Genomic DNA, 18,483 nt, shown 5'->3' with positions numbered 1-18,483 from the left:
AAAAACTAACATCTGCACAACTTCATGCGCGCACACATCGCTGTGTTGACTTAGCCCATCTGGTCCAGATTGCGGTGAGATGATTGAGATATTTGTCGTAGCTCGTTTGCGGGGGTGTAGCGCTGACCCGGTAGGCTAACTGAGACGCACGGTCATGTGTGTATATGTTGTAGATGGATTTACTCGCATGCACCCACTCGCTCGTTCACTTTGCACACGCAGACATATTTTCAGTGCTGTGGATGTAGCACACAGCAGACAGTTAAAGGGTCATTAAACTCTAATATTTAGGTTAGTGACACAGTGGAGGGTTTCATTACACAGACACAGAGCTGTGATGCACTGCGTGTCAAACAGGAAGCTTTTCTTTTGTTTTCTTTCTTATTATCTTATCTTTTCTAATCTATTCCCGTCATGTGGGTGTTTGTTTTGCAGCTGGAGTCATCAGTGAGCTATCCTGGCTGCGATTTGATCTCCAATGAGATAAGAAAAGTTACTAATGCTGGAATTTTTTGCTGTATTTAAAGGCTATTGAGACATCTGCCCGTTCAGACTAAAACACTGCCATGAAATTTAGCACAGACGGGAACGTTGTAGTCGCAGTGAATGGCATCATTTCTGGCTTCTGACAAATATCGCCATCGTCATTTTTGGATGAATCACATCGGCTGAGACGCTACCACATCGTGCAAACGTCTTCAGCTCGGATGGATGTGTATTCGATGGTTTACAGTTTTGCATGCAGTTTTGAAAACTTGGGTTTGAACCAGGGTTTTAATAGTTTTGCAATTTTCATTAGTTTTTATTTTTTATTTAGTTTTGACTTCAGATTTTCAATTTTATATCAGTTTTAATTCGTTTTTACCAATTGTTTGCTAGTTTAGTTTAGTTTTTATTTTTTTGAAAATCCTTAGTTTCAGTTTAGTTTTGATTAGTTTCAGTTTAGTTTTAGTTGTGTTTGCAATAATTAAGTGTAACAAAATCCCAGTTTCATCATATCAGTCATTCTGCTCATCCTTGGGTATGTTGCTATTCCAGCTACCATACTGCACCCTGGACAGGTCGCCTGTCTGTCGCAGGGCTAACACGCAGAGACAGACAACTCACATTCCCACCTATGGGTTCTTTAAATAAATAAATAAAGGCAGATGAACAACCATTGATACCAGGCAACTATAAAATGTATATCTTGGCCCCAATGAGACTATTAACTCTTGCAGCACCGGGTGTTTGTAATTTTGGTTCAAGTGAATTGATAAACTTTTTGAAGGTAATTGACTCACACAGTTGTGTAGATATCCCCGTCCTGTTGTCTCGGGATGCATCACGCTGCCTTGCCTGGGGTTAGCTTCTGTTTTCTGGGGATGAGGGTTGAGTGTGCTCCCTTACCTTCTCAAGGTAAGCTAGGTTAGCCTTCTTGTGTGAGCTTTTCAAGTGCACTTTAAGGTTTGTGGGATTTTTTTCCCTTTAGAAATGTCCCTCATAATTTGTCTGTTTCCACTACAAGACACTTGCTTTATCCAAAACACAGTCATATTCAAAGTAATCCCAAATTGGACTCTGGCTCCCGACTTTTCCTGACATGATTCTGCGCGTGGACGGAGCAGCAACACAGACGACTCGACTAACGTACTGCCACCTGCTGGCATAATGAGACACAGCAAGAAAAAAATCTGGAAACTAAACTTCATTTTCACCCTTGACTACTGTATGACACGCACACATCAATGAAAACTAAACACATTTTTGCTATAAATTCAGTTAATTTTAGTTAGTTTTGTGAACACTCATTCCAGTTTTAGTTAGTTTTCCTTTTTTTGTTTTTATTTTTATTTCCGTTAACGAAAATGTTTTTTTACTTCTAGTTTTCGTTATTTCGTTAGTTTTTGTTAACGATAATAACCTTGGTTTGAACACACCTTTATTCTTGTTTTGTTGCATGACTGCACGATGGTGCTCACCATCTGCTTGGACATCTGTGCTGCTAGTTTAAGAACACTCCTGTTCTGAGCACCTTGCTCTTGCTTATCTTTGGTGCATGTAGGATCCTCTAACTTGTGCCAAAGTGGTGACCCTTTATCTTGAATTGTATAAGAAGTTGTAGAAGTCAAAGTCATGGGGATGAACTCCTGTAGAGTAGAGCAGTCAGGATTGGATGCAGCAGTAAAAGCCTGTGGTGAGAGTCTCTCACATCCCCGTGAAAAAAACCGACTGGTTTGTTCCTTCCAGCGAATTACATGAGCTCTAAACCTGTGATGATTCACAACATGAACATGTTGAGTCAGTGTGACACAGAATGTGTTTTTGTGCAACTTTGAGGTCCGTGGTGAAGCACAGCTGAGCTGGAAGCATGTCAGAGATGCACAAAGAGCTGAACATGATGGGGGAAAGTTGTAAACTTGTTTCTGGTGAAACATATATGTGTGTAAGAAATTGGTCCATGAGATGACAGTGGTCTTTTTTGGGGTGTTTGACATCGAAGAAAAACATTTGTATAAATAATCCTCGCATAAAAAATGGTTCCGACTGTAGCCTAAAGCCATTACTGGGCATCACTGCACCAGAATCTGCTGTTTGTGTTTGTCCCATGCCTGGTGCAGTCTTTCTGTTGGTGTCCTGTGGGAACAGCATTCAAAATAACTAATCTGGCCCCACATCACCACTTTCCCACTCCTACCTCTTTCATAATTTTAGACTTCCCATAAAAAGGATTAAAAGACACTCAGGCTTGAGTAGAGAAAACGAAAGTTTAAAATGCATCTGTTTTTCATTCAGTTTTCTTCTCTACAAACCGAGCGCTGAAACATGAACTGTGTGTGTCGAGCACATCCATAAATGTCCGCTCTAACAAAGATGTCAGTGCAACAGAAGAGTCACTTAAAGACATTGTTGGACAACGTTTGAGTGATTTAAAAACTGCTGACAATCCCATCAAACACATTTAGACACTTGTGGCTTGCATACATTCCCTCCATGAGATTTTTGAAGGCCTGACACATTTTGCAGACAGCCAACACAAACACATAACAGTTTGTTAAAAAGGCCTCAAGTGAATTGTCGTCCCCTGGAGATTTTTCCATTGCACTCTTTGCCTGGTACCAAAGCAACTGTGAGGTCCACGTCAGATGTAAAAGAAACCACAGTGAATGAGAGGAATGAATATACGCTCTCATTCTTAGTAACTTAGCTGTAAATCCACCTTTTCCCCTCCTGTAGTCACCTGGGCCTGGACTATGAAGTATGATTAGCGGGGTATTCATGTCCCTTCAGACTTAATCTCTCATTTTTACCCGTGATAAAAGTTCTCTTCAGATGCTCGGGGATATCACTCATACAGATGCTGTTGTAACAGGGTCATAAATCACATTGTTATAATTACACAAAATGTGTTCTAAACCCCCAAACTGTTCCTTTTATACCTGACTTTTAGGACCTCCAAGCCTGTAGTTATGTTCATTATCAGTTAGAGCCCCTCCTCATTTTTTTCTTCTTCTTCTTTGGTGCAACCCTATAAATACAGTGTACCCCTTTTGCCTCTCCCCTTTTCTACAATTCCCCTGTGGGAGAGGTGGGTGTCATTTCTTTCCAACACCCTAAAACACATATAATTCATATTTAGCCACCCTGATGTATCTGATTGCGATTTTAGTTCAATTATTGTCATTATTAAGCCTGTTTTTGTTAGATGTTATAAGTGTGTAGTATGTGTGTATCATAAATGTGTTTTAGGCGCCATAAATGCTAGCATGGATATATACTCCTCGCTAGCTTGGAAGTTGTGGTGGGTTGAGCTAACCCTCTTCCCCACTGTTTGTATTTGGTCGTAGGAGCTGGAGCGGGCAAATTATTTACTTGGAGGTCTTTCTTTCTTTTACCTTTGTTATCAGACACAATGCAGAATCACACCGGTTACACTATAAAGACATTAACAGAATAGTTTGGTGTTTCCAGGTGTGTCTGCAAACAGAAGTACTGACTTGAAAATGACAGCATCATTTGCATCCCACCTGATTACACAACAAATCTTGACTTTAACTAGAGATAAAGCTGAAGTCTGATATTTTGGGGCCTGAAAGCACATGAGGAGTCCCACCTTTTATATGTAGGTGGCCAGAAATCTCAGAGTGCTCAGACATGCTTTAGAGATCATTTCATTTTTTGGCGATAAAGTATCTAAATTTCAGGAGCGAGGCCTCAAAACCTCCGATTCTTATTTATATGTTGCACACTTGGACAAAACGGCACTTCCAGGCGTGCATGAGATTGGAATCGTTTCTCTTTACACAAACACAAGCACTTTGGTTCAGCGTGGCTGCACTCTGCAGGCTGTTTGTGCACTAAAACACACAGGACCCCAAAGCTGTCCCATCCAGTGCCTGCATGAGCGTCACTCATGGGAATCATCATTAACTAAATTATTCTAGCTGAAATGCCAGTGAGCACAATACGTGTCAGAAATACAGTAATAAAGACCTGAATGCACCCAGTAACAACGATAAGCACCCCAAACACATAACATTCACATACTCCAGTTCCCCCAGTTCTACAAGCTTCTTGTTTTCATGCCCCACCCTTCCTCCCCTTTTTCAATTATTTCACTTCTTCACTTCTCATTAGTACATGGGGCTGTGTCGCCAGTCCCATCCGAGGCTTTTTCCCAAACTGGAGCTCAATTCATGTCTAATTCCTTCACCTTTGTCTACTAAAAACACAGTTGAACCTAAATATGAGTTCAGCTGGTGAACTACATGATTCCAAAACTCAGACTCATTTGTTTTGGTTCCTCAGATGTGACACATCAGAGGCGTGTTCTTGCTCGTTGTCTTTTTATCCTCAGATGTCCTTTGGTGGTGGTTTGTTTTGCAGTATACAGAGTTATTGTTGCAAACAGGACTAAGGCAGCCTGGTTGAAAAACCTGTGAACCACCCTCATTCCTCCGTCTTCCTAACACAGACCTTTTCCATCTCAAAAAGAGGACGGTTATCTCCTAGGGACCAACAACAAATACCAAAAAGGTTCTTAGGGATGAAGAAGATGTCCTAAAAGAAGTATGTGGAGGTTTGCAGACATTCTAAAACATTTTTATGTTTGTATATTTTGCTTTCGTGTCAGTGTAGAATGTGGATGTGGAGACCTGTGACACTAGGGGTGGGTGTCATGCCATGGCCATGATGGCACCGGTTCTGACATAAACGGTAGTAACCAGACCGAAAAGCAGCGCACATTTCGGTGTTTTATTTTTCCTGAGCTGTGATACACTTTGGATTCTAGCCAATCATTTTACGTTTCCGGGGATAGTAGGCGGGCCCAGGTATGTACGTTCTTTTAGAGCAGAGCTACAGATTAAAAATGACCAAGGTGAAGCGGTCAAAAGTCTGGCTGTACTTCACAGCAAAAGATGCAAACTCAGCAGCTGCAACAAGTGCTTTAAGCTGATACTGTGATACTGTCAAAGGAGGTAACACCTCAAATCTGATGAAACACCTGGCGACGCATAGCTTTTTTTTTAAAAGCCAAAAAATGCGCCATATTTGATATCTTGCTGCGAGACCTCACACCGTGCACATCTACTGCGGGTGTGGTGCCTGTTATCGACCCGGAGTTAGCAACATCCCCCAAAAACCTGAAGAGGAGAGTCCTGGCCCCTAGCCCTGCCAGTGTAGCAGAAATGATGAGGATGCAGCAGCAGCCGTTCTTCTCTGCGTGAGTAGCTTAATGTTGTTCGTGTGTAATTTACGTTGAGTAGGCTAACCACGTTATTACATTAATGCATGTAAGGTGAACTAGCAAACATCATCATAGCTACATGCGGCTGTCTTCTTGTTTGATGGCAGATACTCCCTTCACCCTGGACAAAAAGGCTAAAATGACCAAAGAAAAAGTGGAAAACAGTTAAACATGAGAGGTTTTTGGACAAAGTTTGTGTTTTTTCCATTGTTTAAGCTGCTTCCAGCCAAGAGTGATACCATATATGCCCCATAGCTGCAGAAAAGGCTAACATTGTTATCCTTTTACAAAAAAAACAGCTGAACATGAGAGGTTTTTGGACAAAGTTTGTGTTCTCCATTCTTTAAGCACCGGTTTGAGCACCGTTTAAGCACCGGCACCGTTTCAAAAGTACCGGTTTGGCACCGGTATCAGATAAAACCTAAACGATACCCATCCCTACCTGCCACTGACTGAAGTATTGGCTTATAAAGGTCAGGAGCTGTTATCAGGAAGTGTAGGTGCAGGGATGAAAGTGGAGCAATGAACTGGTCTGTGAAGTCTGGATGAACTGCAAGGTTCAAATCAGGGGTCAGATGTGTTTTTAAATTTGTGTCAGGGACGCGGTGAAGTTACAACTTCATGTTAAGGGGCTCTTCAAATTATTAAGTCCAATTGTAAAAGTCACACTTTATAACCTACCAATCCTGTAATCGTGAGGGTGTTATTGTATATTCCCTTAGAGGACCATGTGCAAAGCATCTTCTTGCTGCTCGGGTGTTTTTGAAAGCACCTGTCAGGAGATGTGCTAAAGATGGAACATATGAGGCGTGGGGAATGAAAACAGCACGTTGTGGTTTTTACAGCTTCGGACAGGTGAAAAAACACGACAGCACTTACAGATGATTAGCAACTGACAGGAAGACGGGAATGCCTTAAAGTGCGTGTGGTTAGTGGGACACACGAGGCATATCAATTCAATGGAAAACACATTAATGAGGCATGTAGTGAGTCTGAAGGTTTCATCATGTGGTAGCTTTCACAAGAACACGACTCAAAATGTGCCTTTAGGGCGTGACAGCAATAATCACCACGGGTCCACGTACAGTAAAGTCGAGTCTGTTAGTTATATCGCACATTTAAAAGTAATAGGAGCTGACTGAAAGCAGTTTCCAGTCTGGGTGCATGAGTGTGGTGTAAATGAGAAATACAGCGAGAGAATAATAAAACATGATAACTGCAACCTCAGACTGAGCTACAAGAAAGAAAAGGAAAAGAGGTGCATGTGAAAAAATTAAAAGATGCCAAACAGAATAAATATAAAGTAAATAAAATAAGGCATTATTTTATTATTTCCTCTTTACTGAGGTAAATAATTTCCATCTATTCATCAGTTTTCTGATCCTCTGCAGGGTTATGAGGGGAGGCTGGTGTCTAAGCTAAAGACAACAAGGAATAGTTGATTTATCCTAAAAGCTGGGAATGGGGCTGTTAGAGTGAGAGGTGGGGTCATCAGGGTCACCAGCAGTGTTGGTCAAGTTACTTGAAAAAAGTAATCAGTAACTAATTACTGATTACTTCCCCAAAAAAGTAATTCTGTTACTTTACTGATTACTTATTTTCAAAAGTAATTAATTACTTAGTTACTTAGTTACTTTTTAAAAACACAATTTACAACCTGAATAGGTGATAAAGTGATAGATCTTTCAGCCCAATTCTACTTTTTCTACATAATCATCGTACAAAATGTAATCAAATGGAAAAGTCTCTTTTTAAAACTTGTTTTATTAGTTTTAACCTTTTAACTTTATGCATCAAGCAAAAATTAAATTATCTGCAACATTCTCTGACTTAAAGAAATTTGTTTAACATTTAAACTTATTTTCTGCACATTCCAGCACATAAAATAAAATATTTTTTGTGTTTACACTCAGTCTTTCAAATAGATGCAAGTAAAACACAGCAGAAAATAAATAAAGTCAAAGACTAGCGGTCCTGTTGCTCTATTTTCACCTGTAAAGCAGGAGTGGGGTAGGCGGAGGTTTACCCTGGTGCAGGTGTGCCGCGGTCAGTGGAAGAATCCGCGAGTTTCTCTGTGAGTTTCCCATTACGTCGTAGCTACTCGGTGCTTGTTTGGAAGTTTAGGGTTTTTTCGCTGTAAAAAGAAGTTTTCTTCCCACGCACAACGGACACTAATGTTTTTGTCACTTTTTATGGAATCAAACTCAAAGTAAGGTCAGTACTTCCACGCTTTAAACGCTGCACGCTCATACTCTCTCTGCACTCGATATATGATCCATTGTTGATCTGCACACAGCTGTTGTCACTAACGTCGCACTCGCTTACGTCACTGTCATGAGACATTCTCGCAAAAAATCACGGTTTTAGTAACGCAGTAACGCAGCGTTCCTACGGGAAAGTAACGGTAATCTAATTACCGTTTTTGCAATAGTAATCCCTTACTTTACTCGTTACACAGACCAATTACACTCAATTTACAATGTAAAATCTCCAGATAACCTAACACGCGTGTCTTTGGACTGTGGGAGGCAGAATCCGAGCACAGACTCCAGACTCAAACTGAAGTGACGCTTCGGCACAGAGCAAACCAAAACCTCATAAGCAAAGACATGATTTTACTTTGAAATATTAAAATAACAAAATATATCTTTGGTTCCGGTTAAATTCCTCTAACAAACACGTGCTTCTTTAAACCTCAAACGTATTTGACATTTTTCTCATTTAAATTCATATCAATATTATTATTTTATACCATATGCATAATGCATATTATTGAATTAACATCAAATTATATAATCATTATTATATTGTTTCAACATTTAGTCCAGCTCAGGCTGCTGAGTAACAACATCACACATCTGTGGGCAAGAGGAAAGTTACTTTAGAAACTTTTAGCGTTTTTGTGATATATTAGAGAGTTTTACCTTAAACTTAAAATATAGGTATGTGTGGATTTATTTATGTCATGTTCATTACTGTACAATATTGGTCAAAAGTACACTTCAGTTTGTGTCTTTGACTCCCCGTTGGTCATTCACTCTATTAAAGGACCGTCTTAGCTACTCTCTTCCTTCACACACACACACACACACACACACACACACACCCTAACCATCAAAAATGAGTGTCTGAACCCTGAAACCACATTTTGAGTCTCAAAAATGCCTTCAAACTCGTGTGGACCTGATCATGGTCCCAATAAGTGACTGTATAGTAGCATGCCAATTTTCTGTCCTCACAAAGACGTCTAAACACACACTCACACACACACATACACACAAACACACAAACCCTCTTGCAGAGTATGATGAGATGTTTTAAGGTTTTTTTGGTTTAAACGTGGCTGTTCTGGGAAGCCGTGACATGCGTGCGTCCTCTCATGTGCTCCTCGCTGTCCTCTCATACACATTATATATTTATTAATTATTGAACAGCAGCAATTTTCCGTTGAGCTTGTGGGAAGCAGCTGTTGTTAAGGAAGCAGCGGGCTCTTTGTTTGGGAAGCTCATGTTGGAAGTGTCCGTCTTTATGGGTCGGATGTTCTCAGGCACTTAATTTGGAAAGTATGTTTGTGACAAAGTGGGTGAGAAGACCATTTGTCTATATTCTTAATTAACATTCTTGTTTTGATTTAACCATATTTCACATTTAATCTGCAATAGGCAAACATCTACATCTACTATGTTTATGTTTTGCACTTTTACAGATTATATAATATAGCATCTTGGTTTAAATCAATCCCTACAAGTTTGTTGAGTTAACATGTTCTTTATTTCAACTGTTAATTTGTATTGTTTAGAACTTACCTTACCTACCTGTCTTCCAGAAACAAAAGGAGGAAATGTAGTTTTACTTCCTGCTTTATAGCTTCTGGGTTCATCTGAGGTCACAGGAAGAGACCAAGTGCAGACGGGGAAGAACTCTTATAATTTAATAAAGTTGATTTTAGAGGGTTTATGAAGAAATAGATTTATAGTTATAATATGTATTGATTACACCACAGAGTTTATGTTGCCAGTAAAGAGGAGGAGTAGAGGTTTGAATATAATCATGTTCATCTTACCTACCTACTGAATGGAATAGTCCAGAGGAGAAATTGTTTGGTTAAGTGGACGATTTAAGCAGAAGAACTCAGGTGTTTCAAAAGAAAAGGTTCAGGTCAGTGTAGCTGTTTGTTTGCAGTTTGACCTTAATTTCCGTTGATTTAAGTTCAGTTATGTTTATTTGAACTGAGTTAATTGTAGAGTTGAGTTTCTTATTTGTTTCTTTGTAAATATTGTTTGGGTCACAAAATGGTGAATAAATCACTTGCTACACTGGACAGCATCAGTCTCCTGCACTTCTTTGACCGCTTAAGTCAAGTCCTACCACAATGTTGTTATTACTGTAAAAATAAAACTACAATGTCGTAGTGCAAAGTAGAAGTATTTGAATAGTTTATATTGCAGCTACCTCAGAGGTCTGCAGAAGATCCTGACTGGCTGTTCTGTTTTACGTTTAGTGACTAAATAAGAATAATATTTATCAGATTTTATAGTATCAGTTGTTTGATGGTGCGAGGTTCTGGAAAGGCAACGAAACACATTGAATAGAGCTATCTTGACCAAGTGTCTCTTTGCGTTGATGGCTTTCATGCTGAAGGCTTGGAGGTAAAGCAAACCTGTTTACAAAATGAAATATGGTCCATAAAGTGTGTTAAACTGTCAACTTTTGCCGCACATGCAGGAAAAACTTGGTTTCCTCTCAACAGCAATTACAGTTTTTAACTTTATCATGTAACTATATTTTTAAATTCTTTGCTTTGCCCCCCACTAAGTCCTAATCTGATTTTTTGTTGTGTCCCGACACTGTGGAGCTTCATAAGGAAATGAAATTGTGTCCAGACTACCTTTAGGGATTCCTGTTTGTATCAGAAAGACCACCATTAGCAGGTGTCACACCTTAGGCACAACCACTGAAAAAACTCATCACTGCACAGATCTTCACAAATAAAGAGAGTTTATTTACATTTATAAATGTTATGCAGTTATTTAAACAAAAAGTGATGAAGTATCCTGATTATGATCCTCTGCACATGAGACCCTGGAGTCGAGTTCATGCACGAGGCATGCACAGAGAGCACAGAGGGGAAAGAACAAAAGTTGGCGAGTGCACAAAAAGAGGAGAGAGCAAAGGTCGGGTACCACGCAGGCAGATATATTTGCCTACAGTGCAGCAGTGCTCGGAAACGAAGCCTGAGGCTGTTGGCTCGTTCTGCCGGTTTATAAAGTTCTGATTTTCAGCCAAAACATCTGGCTGCTCGAATACTTACAGGCACGCTGCAATAATATAACACGATCTGCAAGTGTGCCTTTCTTATCTCCTGTTCAGCTGGATCGAACTCATGTTTGTCCAAGTCAAAATATCATTATGTAGGCTAATAGATGGGGAGAGCCATCTGCGCTGCAGTCGTGGATGACAAACGAACACTAAAGTTAATTATCTAAATGTCTTCTGTTGCTTTTTGTGTGAGTGTCTATGTTTGCACAGGGTTTACAGTCACTTCTATAGAAAACTTTCAATCTTTTCCTGCACTCGTGAATTTCTGTGCTCACATGCTGGTAATGTGAGCACAGGGGGACAAGGGAGGGCGGGAACAACTGAGCTGTAGGTGCTTTTCTACACTGTGCAATATTTGTTTTTTGTTTTTGTTTTGTCTTTTTTTCTTATATTCGACTGTGCAATAATCACTGTGCAATATACTCACTCAAATGAGCAATCCTATTTATCCATATTGTATATTCTGTATCTATATATGTGTATATATGGTGTATTTATGCTTATATCCTTACTCTCATTCCCCTGTATGTAACATGCAACTTCTTTCGGTGCTTTGCTACTTGAAACTGAATTTCCCGGAGGAACCCACCCGAGGGATTAATAAAGTTTCATCTAATCTAATCTAATATGTCCACATTTACACTTGATAATATCGTCACTTTGCTACCCACTGGCACCTGCAGTCTTATTTAGCTTTCAGGCTGGTCAGCACAACTTTCCATCCGTGACCTCAAACAAAAATTCTGCTTTGCAAAGAAAATCTTCCTCCTTATAAACAGAAACCAGCGGGCGATGTCAACTAAACACCTCGACTGGACATTCAAGCGATCATTCAATGTCAAATATTTGTTTAACAGAAGTTTTTCGGGGTTATCAGGTGAATCACTCAAGCTTAAAACGATTGTGGTCGTGGGGAAAGGAACTGTTGAGAAACAGGACTTAAACCCTCGTTTTTGATGGCGAGCTGACCTCCAAACTTCACATTTCACTGCACTCAAACGTCACACTGCTTCCTTCTTTGGCACTAAAGATAAACACAGAGCTGCAGCCATGTTTCAGTCCCTCAGCGCACCTTCGCATCCTCAGCTGCCAACTCACACTCCGACACACTCCAGCGACGCACGGTGCACTTGTTACCCCAGATCGCTATCGGTGCTACTTGCCCGTGCGTCAGTGTAATCGAGGCTGTATGGCGACCCCACCCCAGCCCCCACCCACCCACTCTTCTCCCCCCTGTCCCCTGTGAAGTCACCCAGAGGGCCAGATCACAGCAAAGCTAACATGTGGTTTGAGTTAGCGTCTCAGAAACCAGCCCTCCATACGTGTGGTTGTGTGCGTAATCCCAGGGCTCGCTGGTCAGGCTCTGCTTGTGTAGTGTGTAATTGTGAGCGCAGAGCTAATTGTGTTTGTGTGTGTGTGACTGTTTTTATAAATATATGCCAGTTTTAGTGAGTCTTAAAAGGAAGTACTATTTTGCGTGTGGTTGTATCCTCACACAGGAAGTCAGTATGATCTGTCTCTGGGGACTGAACAAAACCAAGAACTAATTTTAAATCTCAAGAGTATTTAGTCGCGCTCTCACACATAAGCCGCATATTTCTGTCCGTACTGTGTCTGTTTCCACCTCTCTGGCTCTGCTGGTTGGACTGCGCAGCAGCCAGGTGGAGGTTTTGGCTTTCATCAAACTTTTATCTGCACGGCATCTCAGGAAGCCGAGCAGGAGGGAGAAATGAACCGGCTCGTTCCAGCTATTTTCTCCTTTGCTGATTATTTGATTAAGTTCTCGCTGAGACGAAGCATCAGATTTTTCCCCCTCTCTTTAGTCCAGGTTAGCTCGATTTACTCGCTCACACAAAAGTCCCTAAGAAAGGCCGTTCGAATTTGTGACCGCTCCGATAGGCATCTCCCCGCTTGTAAAATCATTTTCTGATTGAACAGAGCGATGCTTGTTCAATCTGAATCCGAATTGAAGCAGACTAAACATAATAGCACTGGAATCACTTTAATTGGTTAGTGAAAATGAGTAATAGTGCCGTCAGCACGCGTGAAGAATGATGAACATGATAAGGTCAATCAACCAGGATAACATCGGCAGCTGATGGGAATAAAAGTACATAGCACTGCTGAAAATCAGGCGGTACTTATTAAAAATGAATCACCTGTCAGTGTTTAGCAGTCATAACAAGTGAGTTAAAGCCAGAGTCTGAAGCACTTTTTACACATGAACTCGTTGGCAGCATCAGGAAGGAACAATTTTCCATTATGGAGAGTATTTAAAATGAAAGAAAATTTATTATTGACACATAATCAGGGGCATAGTCTGGGTTATGAAAGGTGGGGAGGGATCCATAGGACATCATAATATTTGTCATACATGCATTTTAATGAAAAGGGGTGATGCAAATATTAAAATGATGATCCGAAAGGTCTGATAATAGGTAACTAAAGCTTTAAGATAAACAGCATGGAGTGCAATATTTATGAAATACTGTGGAACAGATGAAGAAAAATAGCACAAATACTTAAATAAATTACATTAAACTGATTTCAGGAAAGTCTTTAAGGAAATGTAATCACTTACACTACAGTCCTATCCATGCTCTGCCTGGTGATACTGGTCTCATTTTAAGATTAATAGTACTTTAGCCAATGGAACTGGTGTCTCCAACTTGTCTTTTGTTGGCATTTGTTTATCATTATATCCAGTGTTGGGGAGTAACGGAATACATGTACCGCCGTTACGTATTTAAAATACAAAATATGAGTAACTGTATTCCGTTACAGTTACCGTTTAAAAAGGTGGTATTTAGGATACAGTTACTTTGTTGAAATAAATGGATTACACGGCGGTACTTCCCTGTTTCATATTGTGGCGGGTCAGGACTGTTTGGGTTTTGTTTGACAGCTACGTTCTGTTGTTCCAGGCGGCAGCGTTACGGTTGCCATGGTTACAGGGTGCCGCTCTCTCTCTGCGTGTTTCCTGGGTGAGAGAGGCCTTTTTGTTGTTGTTGTGCTAAGCTAATAGGCAGAATGCTACAGGTATAGCTCTAAAGAATGTAGCATCATGGGCAGTGTAGTCCGTGCTGCAGGGAGAATGGACTGCCATACACGTTATGTGTCTGTGAGCGAGGGAGGGAGAAAAAGGAGAAGTACGAGCTGTCATCGAGCAAAAACGGGAGCTGGAAGCATGTAAATATAATAATAACCACTGCAGCCAAGAAGAGAGCCTGACGAGCCCAGTTGTAAGTAAGCTATTAAGACTCGACTGTACACCGTGTTCGTGTTTTCCTCCAAAACAATAAGTTCTGTTGGAGCAGCCTTTCAACGCCTCTCTCTGTCTCTGCTAGCAAACTTGACCCAGACAACAAAGTAAAGCTAGTTTTCAGCTACGAGCCGACACAGAACCCACCGTATTAGCCAGAGGTCCCTTTACTACGGTTCGGAGCCGCGGACCTTCAGTAACAGTAATAAATCACAGCAATAGTACATTCATGTAGTTGTAAACAGCATGATAATATATTAAGTAATCCAAAGTATTCAGAATACGTTACTCTCATTGAGTAACGTAACGGAATACATTACAGAATACATTTTGGGGCATGTATTCTGTAACCTGTAATGGAATACATTTTAAAAGTAACCTTCCCAACACTGATTATATCAAAAACTAGTTAATTTAGTTTGATCTAAAGTCTAATTTTGATCAGGGTTCATGTTTTTTTAATCATTTCTTGAAATCCTGGCATTGCTTAAACCCATGTTCACAGATTTTGTCCATGTGCTCGACCCAATCACCTGCACACGATGCTCATGTATGCTGATGTATTGATTTGAACACATGAGATTATCCCTGCGATTCATTTCTTGATTTTTTAGGGAAATACAGACATTCATGTGCTTTTCAAGACGGAGCATCAAGCTGATTTTCAGTTTAGGCAAAGCAAATCTGTTTTCTCTCCAAACACGTTTTTTAAAACTATCTGTGCAAAAATGTGATAATGAAACACAAAAGAAACAATGATGCCAAACCACAACTAACTTTAAACACTAGTTAAACCTTTGAAAAATGTCACTATTGGGAATAACAAATTAGGTTTTGCAACGAGACCCCTGCAAGAAAAGTGATCTACACCAGAGCCAAATGTGCTCTGGGCACTCTGGCCTGAACTTTGCTCCGCTGGTTACTGGCCGTCCCACTGGGACCAATCTGTTTGTTGGTCCAGCGGTATATTTATCAACTCCTTCTTCTCAGTGGCACTGATATCCTGAGGACGTGGAGACTGAGGCACGAATGGATGGCTGGATGGATAGATTATTTATTTGTCGGGGTTGAAGATTACAGCATGGCAGTGCGAGCTGGCATGGGTTGATATTCCCAGAGATGGGAAAGAGTCCTGCGTCTTTATATACCAGACCCCCTGACATGTTTTATTAACATGTTTGATTTGGTGAACTTGATACACTGAGTGGGTGGCTTTCCAGAATAAAACAACTCACTGCTGAACTGTGGAAAGACTCAGCACAAGTCATTTTATTTTGACGTCAAACTTGCTCATTAGCTTTTCATCACATACTCGTCTTTTCTGTTTTATTGGCTCTGTGTCTTTTTATCCATGCATTGCCCTGCACCTGTATGAACACTCGTGGGTTCCAGGTGATGAATCCCAGTGGTTGTAGCTGAGACAGTCACTCAGCAAATACTGAATAGGATACTGGGATAACACCAAAAATGGCAGTTTCCCCATCAGTGTCCCCGAAGAGCAAATCAACAGCAAAAATAAACAAGTCGTCCACGACTAAGTCCAAGTTTTCCTTTATTAGTTGGTTTGTTACGGAGCCCCACAGGGGACATGGGAGAAAAAAAAATTAAGACGGACTTTTGCGAGATCTCGCAAAAGTTTTAGCCGCCAGCTCGAAGCCGACAGGGAGGTCGAGGCACGATGTGCCGGGAAAGCGGTGTTCCTCCCGGCTGTAGTAGGTCTCGACCTCCCGTTAGCTTCGAGGTGGTGGGTGTCAGATCTCCGAAAACGTCGGAGCACTTTTGCAAATATGTGATGTCTTGTAAACCGAGCAGATATCTGACGTTTACACAACTACATTCACGCCTCAAAATATCTTAAAAGTGTATTTTGTGACCCAGAAAGAGTAATATTACAACTAAGTAGCTGCCGCCATTGTTGGAATTCAACTTTTGTGAGATCTCGCAAAACTTTTGCAAGATCCCGAGTTTGTTTTGCAAGATCTCGCAAAAGTTTCGCAAAAGTTTCGCAAAAGTTTCGCAAAACTTTTGCGAGACTTTGCGAGATCTCGCAAAAGTCCATCTTAATTTTTTTTTTCTCCCATGTCCCCTGCGGGGCTCCGTAGTTTGTCTTTTTCTAGGACATCTAGGACTAAAATCTGATGGTGCTGCGTTCATATTTATGCAGAAATTTGCAATATTTCAGCTGCTCTGGATCCTGTGGGTTGAACATTGGTTCCTCATTGGGTTGGCTCATCCTACAGGGTTTCAGCCTCAGTCCTGAGTCACTGGCTTGAATACTGTGTGCTGTTTTTCTTAAAGCTTTTCCTGAGCTGTTAGCATGCTGATTACCACTACAAACTTGAAATACTGGAAGGGTTTGTAGTTGGAGGGTAGAGGTTTATAGAGCGTGCAGGATAGAGGACGTGTTGTTCTCTTGCTGTATGACCCACAATATTCTAATTTCATTGTACTATTGTACAAAGTATGACTGTGCAATAAAGAGTTATCTTATGCTCCCGAGTTTGGGTTCAGTGATCTCATGTTTCTGGCCAAGAAGCCTGTTTTAATGCATCCAACTAACAGCTCCATGTTTTGTTGGTGGGATACAGTTTTATTTTGGAATGCTGTGTTTTTCCCCCAAACACGTCTCATTCCAAATCAGAAACTTTTAATTTAATTTAATTTACACACAAAACATTGTTCAGCCTTGTTCACATGACTTCAGCAAACTGCAGAAAGGCACCAGTGATCTTTTTGGAGAGCAGAGGCTTTTCATCTTTATGCTCAGTGTCGTCTTGTTTCTGAGAGACTCATTTTAGATGCTACAAGTTACTCTAGGGCAGTTCTGGCCAACTCCAGGCCTCAAGGGCCGGTGTCCTGCAGGTTTTAGATCTCACCCTGGGTCAACATACCTGAATCAAATGATTAGTTCATTCCCAGGCCTCTGGAGAACTTCAAGACATGTTGAGGAGGTAATTTAGTCATTTAAATCAGCTGTGATGGATCGAGGACACATCTACAACCTGCAGGACACTGACCACTGCTCTAGGGTCAGCTGTACTATAACACACCTCATTCTTGAAGGGATGTCTGTTGTCATTAAAATCATTTAGTTTGAAAGTCTGTTTGATTCTGGGTGGATGACTCCGCTGTGATGACTGGATGTGCACTGGATGGATTTCTTTGTGTCTCTTGTGTCTTTAGAGTTTCACTTCTCATCTTCCTCTCATATAACTCTGACACCTTGTGTTTCCCTTTCGTTGAGTGCAGTTGGAGATCTTCCTTCAGAAGAACAACAGGCGTGACGTTGCCAACATGCAGTCGCATGTCGTTCACAACCAAACGGCCACGATGCTGGAAATCGGCACGAACCTGCTCACGCACACAGCAGAGCAGACACGCAAGCTCCATGTGGTCGAAGCAAAGGTAAGGAGCTGCTAGTGAACCTGTCATCTAAAAGCAGACTTTTGTGAGTTTATTCTCTGTTTTTGTTTCTCATCAGGTCCTAAACCACACATCTCAGATCGAGATAAAGCTTCTGGAGAATTCTCTGTCCACCAACAAGCTGGAAAAGGAACTGTTACTGCAAACTTCAGAGATCAGCCGGCTGCGAGATAAGAACAGGTGGGAAATGTTTTTGTTCAGTCAGCGTCTGCGTAGGTGGAAATTAATCATAAAACCAATTTAAAGTCACTCTGAGTAAAGACAAAGGCTAAAAGGACTACTTTTTCTACCATCGAATGCTTGTACAGGGTTTGTCCTGACTGAGGATTGGCCTTTGGGGGACATTTGATTAACAAAAACATCTGCTGTGAGTTAATCGAGTTGATAAAACCTCGGTTAACAAAACTGGTTAAGAAACAAGAATAATACAGGAAGGAATTGAAGCCTCTTAGAGCGAGGCAGGACTTTTTCTGCAGAAGAACAACTCGGCAATAGTGAAGTTAGCACATCACAACCTTTAAAAGCAGCCAAGTGGTCATGTGAGACTGACATCATACGCTTCTACGACAGAGACATGTCGCAAAGTAGCCGAACCTCATCTAACCTCCTTTCTAACACTAATAAAGAGCACAGCTTGCAAAAGGAACATCATATTGTGTTCATTAAGACTCCAGCTAGCAGCTGACCCTATAAAGTCACCGAGGTCATAGATCAGGTTAGTCTGAGGGTAGTTTTCCCATGCACTTTTATA

At 40.9% G+C, this 18,483-nt stretch overlaps 2 protein-coding genes across 3 annotated transcripts in view; one reads left to right on the top strand and one right to left on the bottom strand.

The window, feature by feature from the left end:
- LOC146517808 (odorant receptor 131-2-like) overlaps positions 1 to 18,483 on the bottom strand; it is a 244,355-nt gene that overhangs the window by 66,841 nt on the left and 159,031 nt on the right. The gene's annotated exons all lie outside the window — the stretch shown is intronic.
- angpt4 (angiopoietin 4) overlaps positions 1 to 18,483 on the top strand; it is an 85,655-nt gene that overhangs the window by 53,611 nt on the left and 13,561 nt on the right. For both annotated transcript variants that reach the window (XM_085161311.1, XM_085161310.1), the window contains exons 3-4: positions 17,559 to 17,714; positions 17,791 to 17,912. In XM_085161311.1, coding sequence (XP_085017437.1) covers positions 17,559 to 17,714; positions 17,791 to 17,912 — 278 coding nt within the window. The remainder of the gene's footprint in view (positions 1 to 17,558; positions 17,715 to 17,790; positions 17,913 to 18,483) is intronic.

This window comes from Neolamprologus multifasciatus, chromosome 5 (genome assembly GCF_963576455.1).
Source record: "Neolamprologus multifasciatus chromosome 5, fNeoMul1.2, whole genome shotgun sequence".
NCBI classification, from domain to species: domain Eukaryota; kingdom Metazoa; phylum Chordata; class Actinopteri; order Cichliformes; family Cichlidae; genus Neolamprologus; species Neolamprologus multifasciatus.
This window is presented reverse-complemented; position numbering and strand designations above follow the sequence as displayed.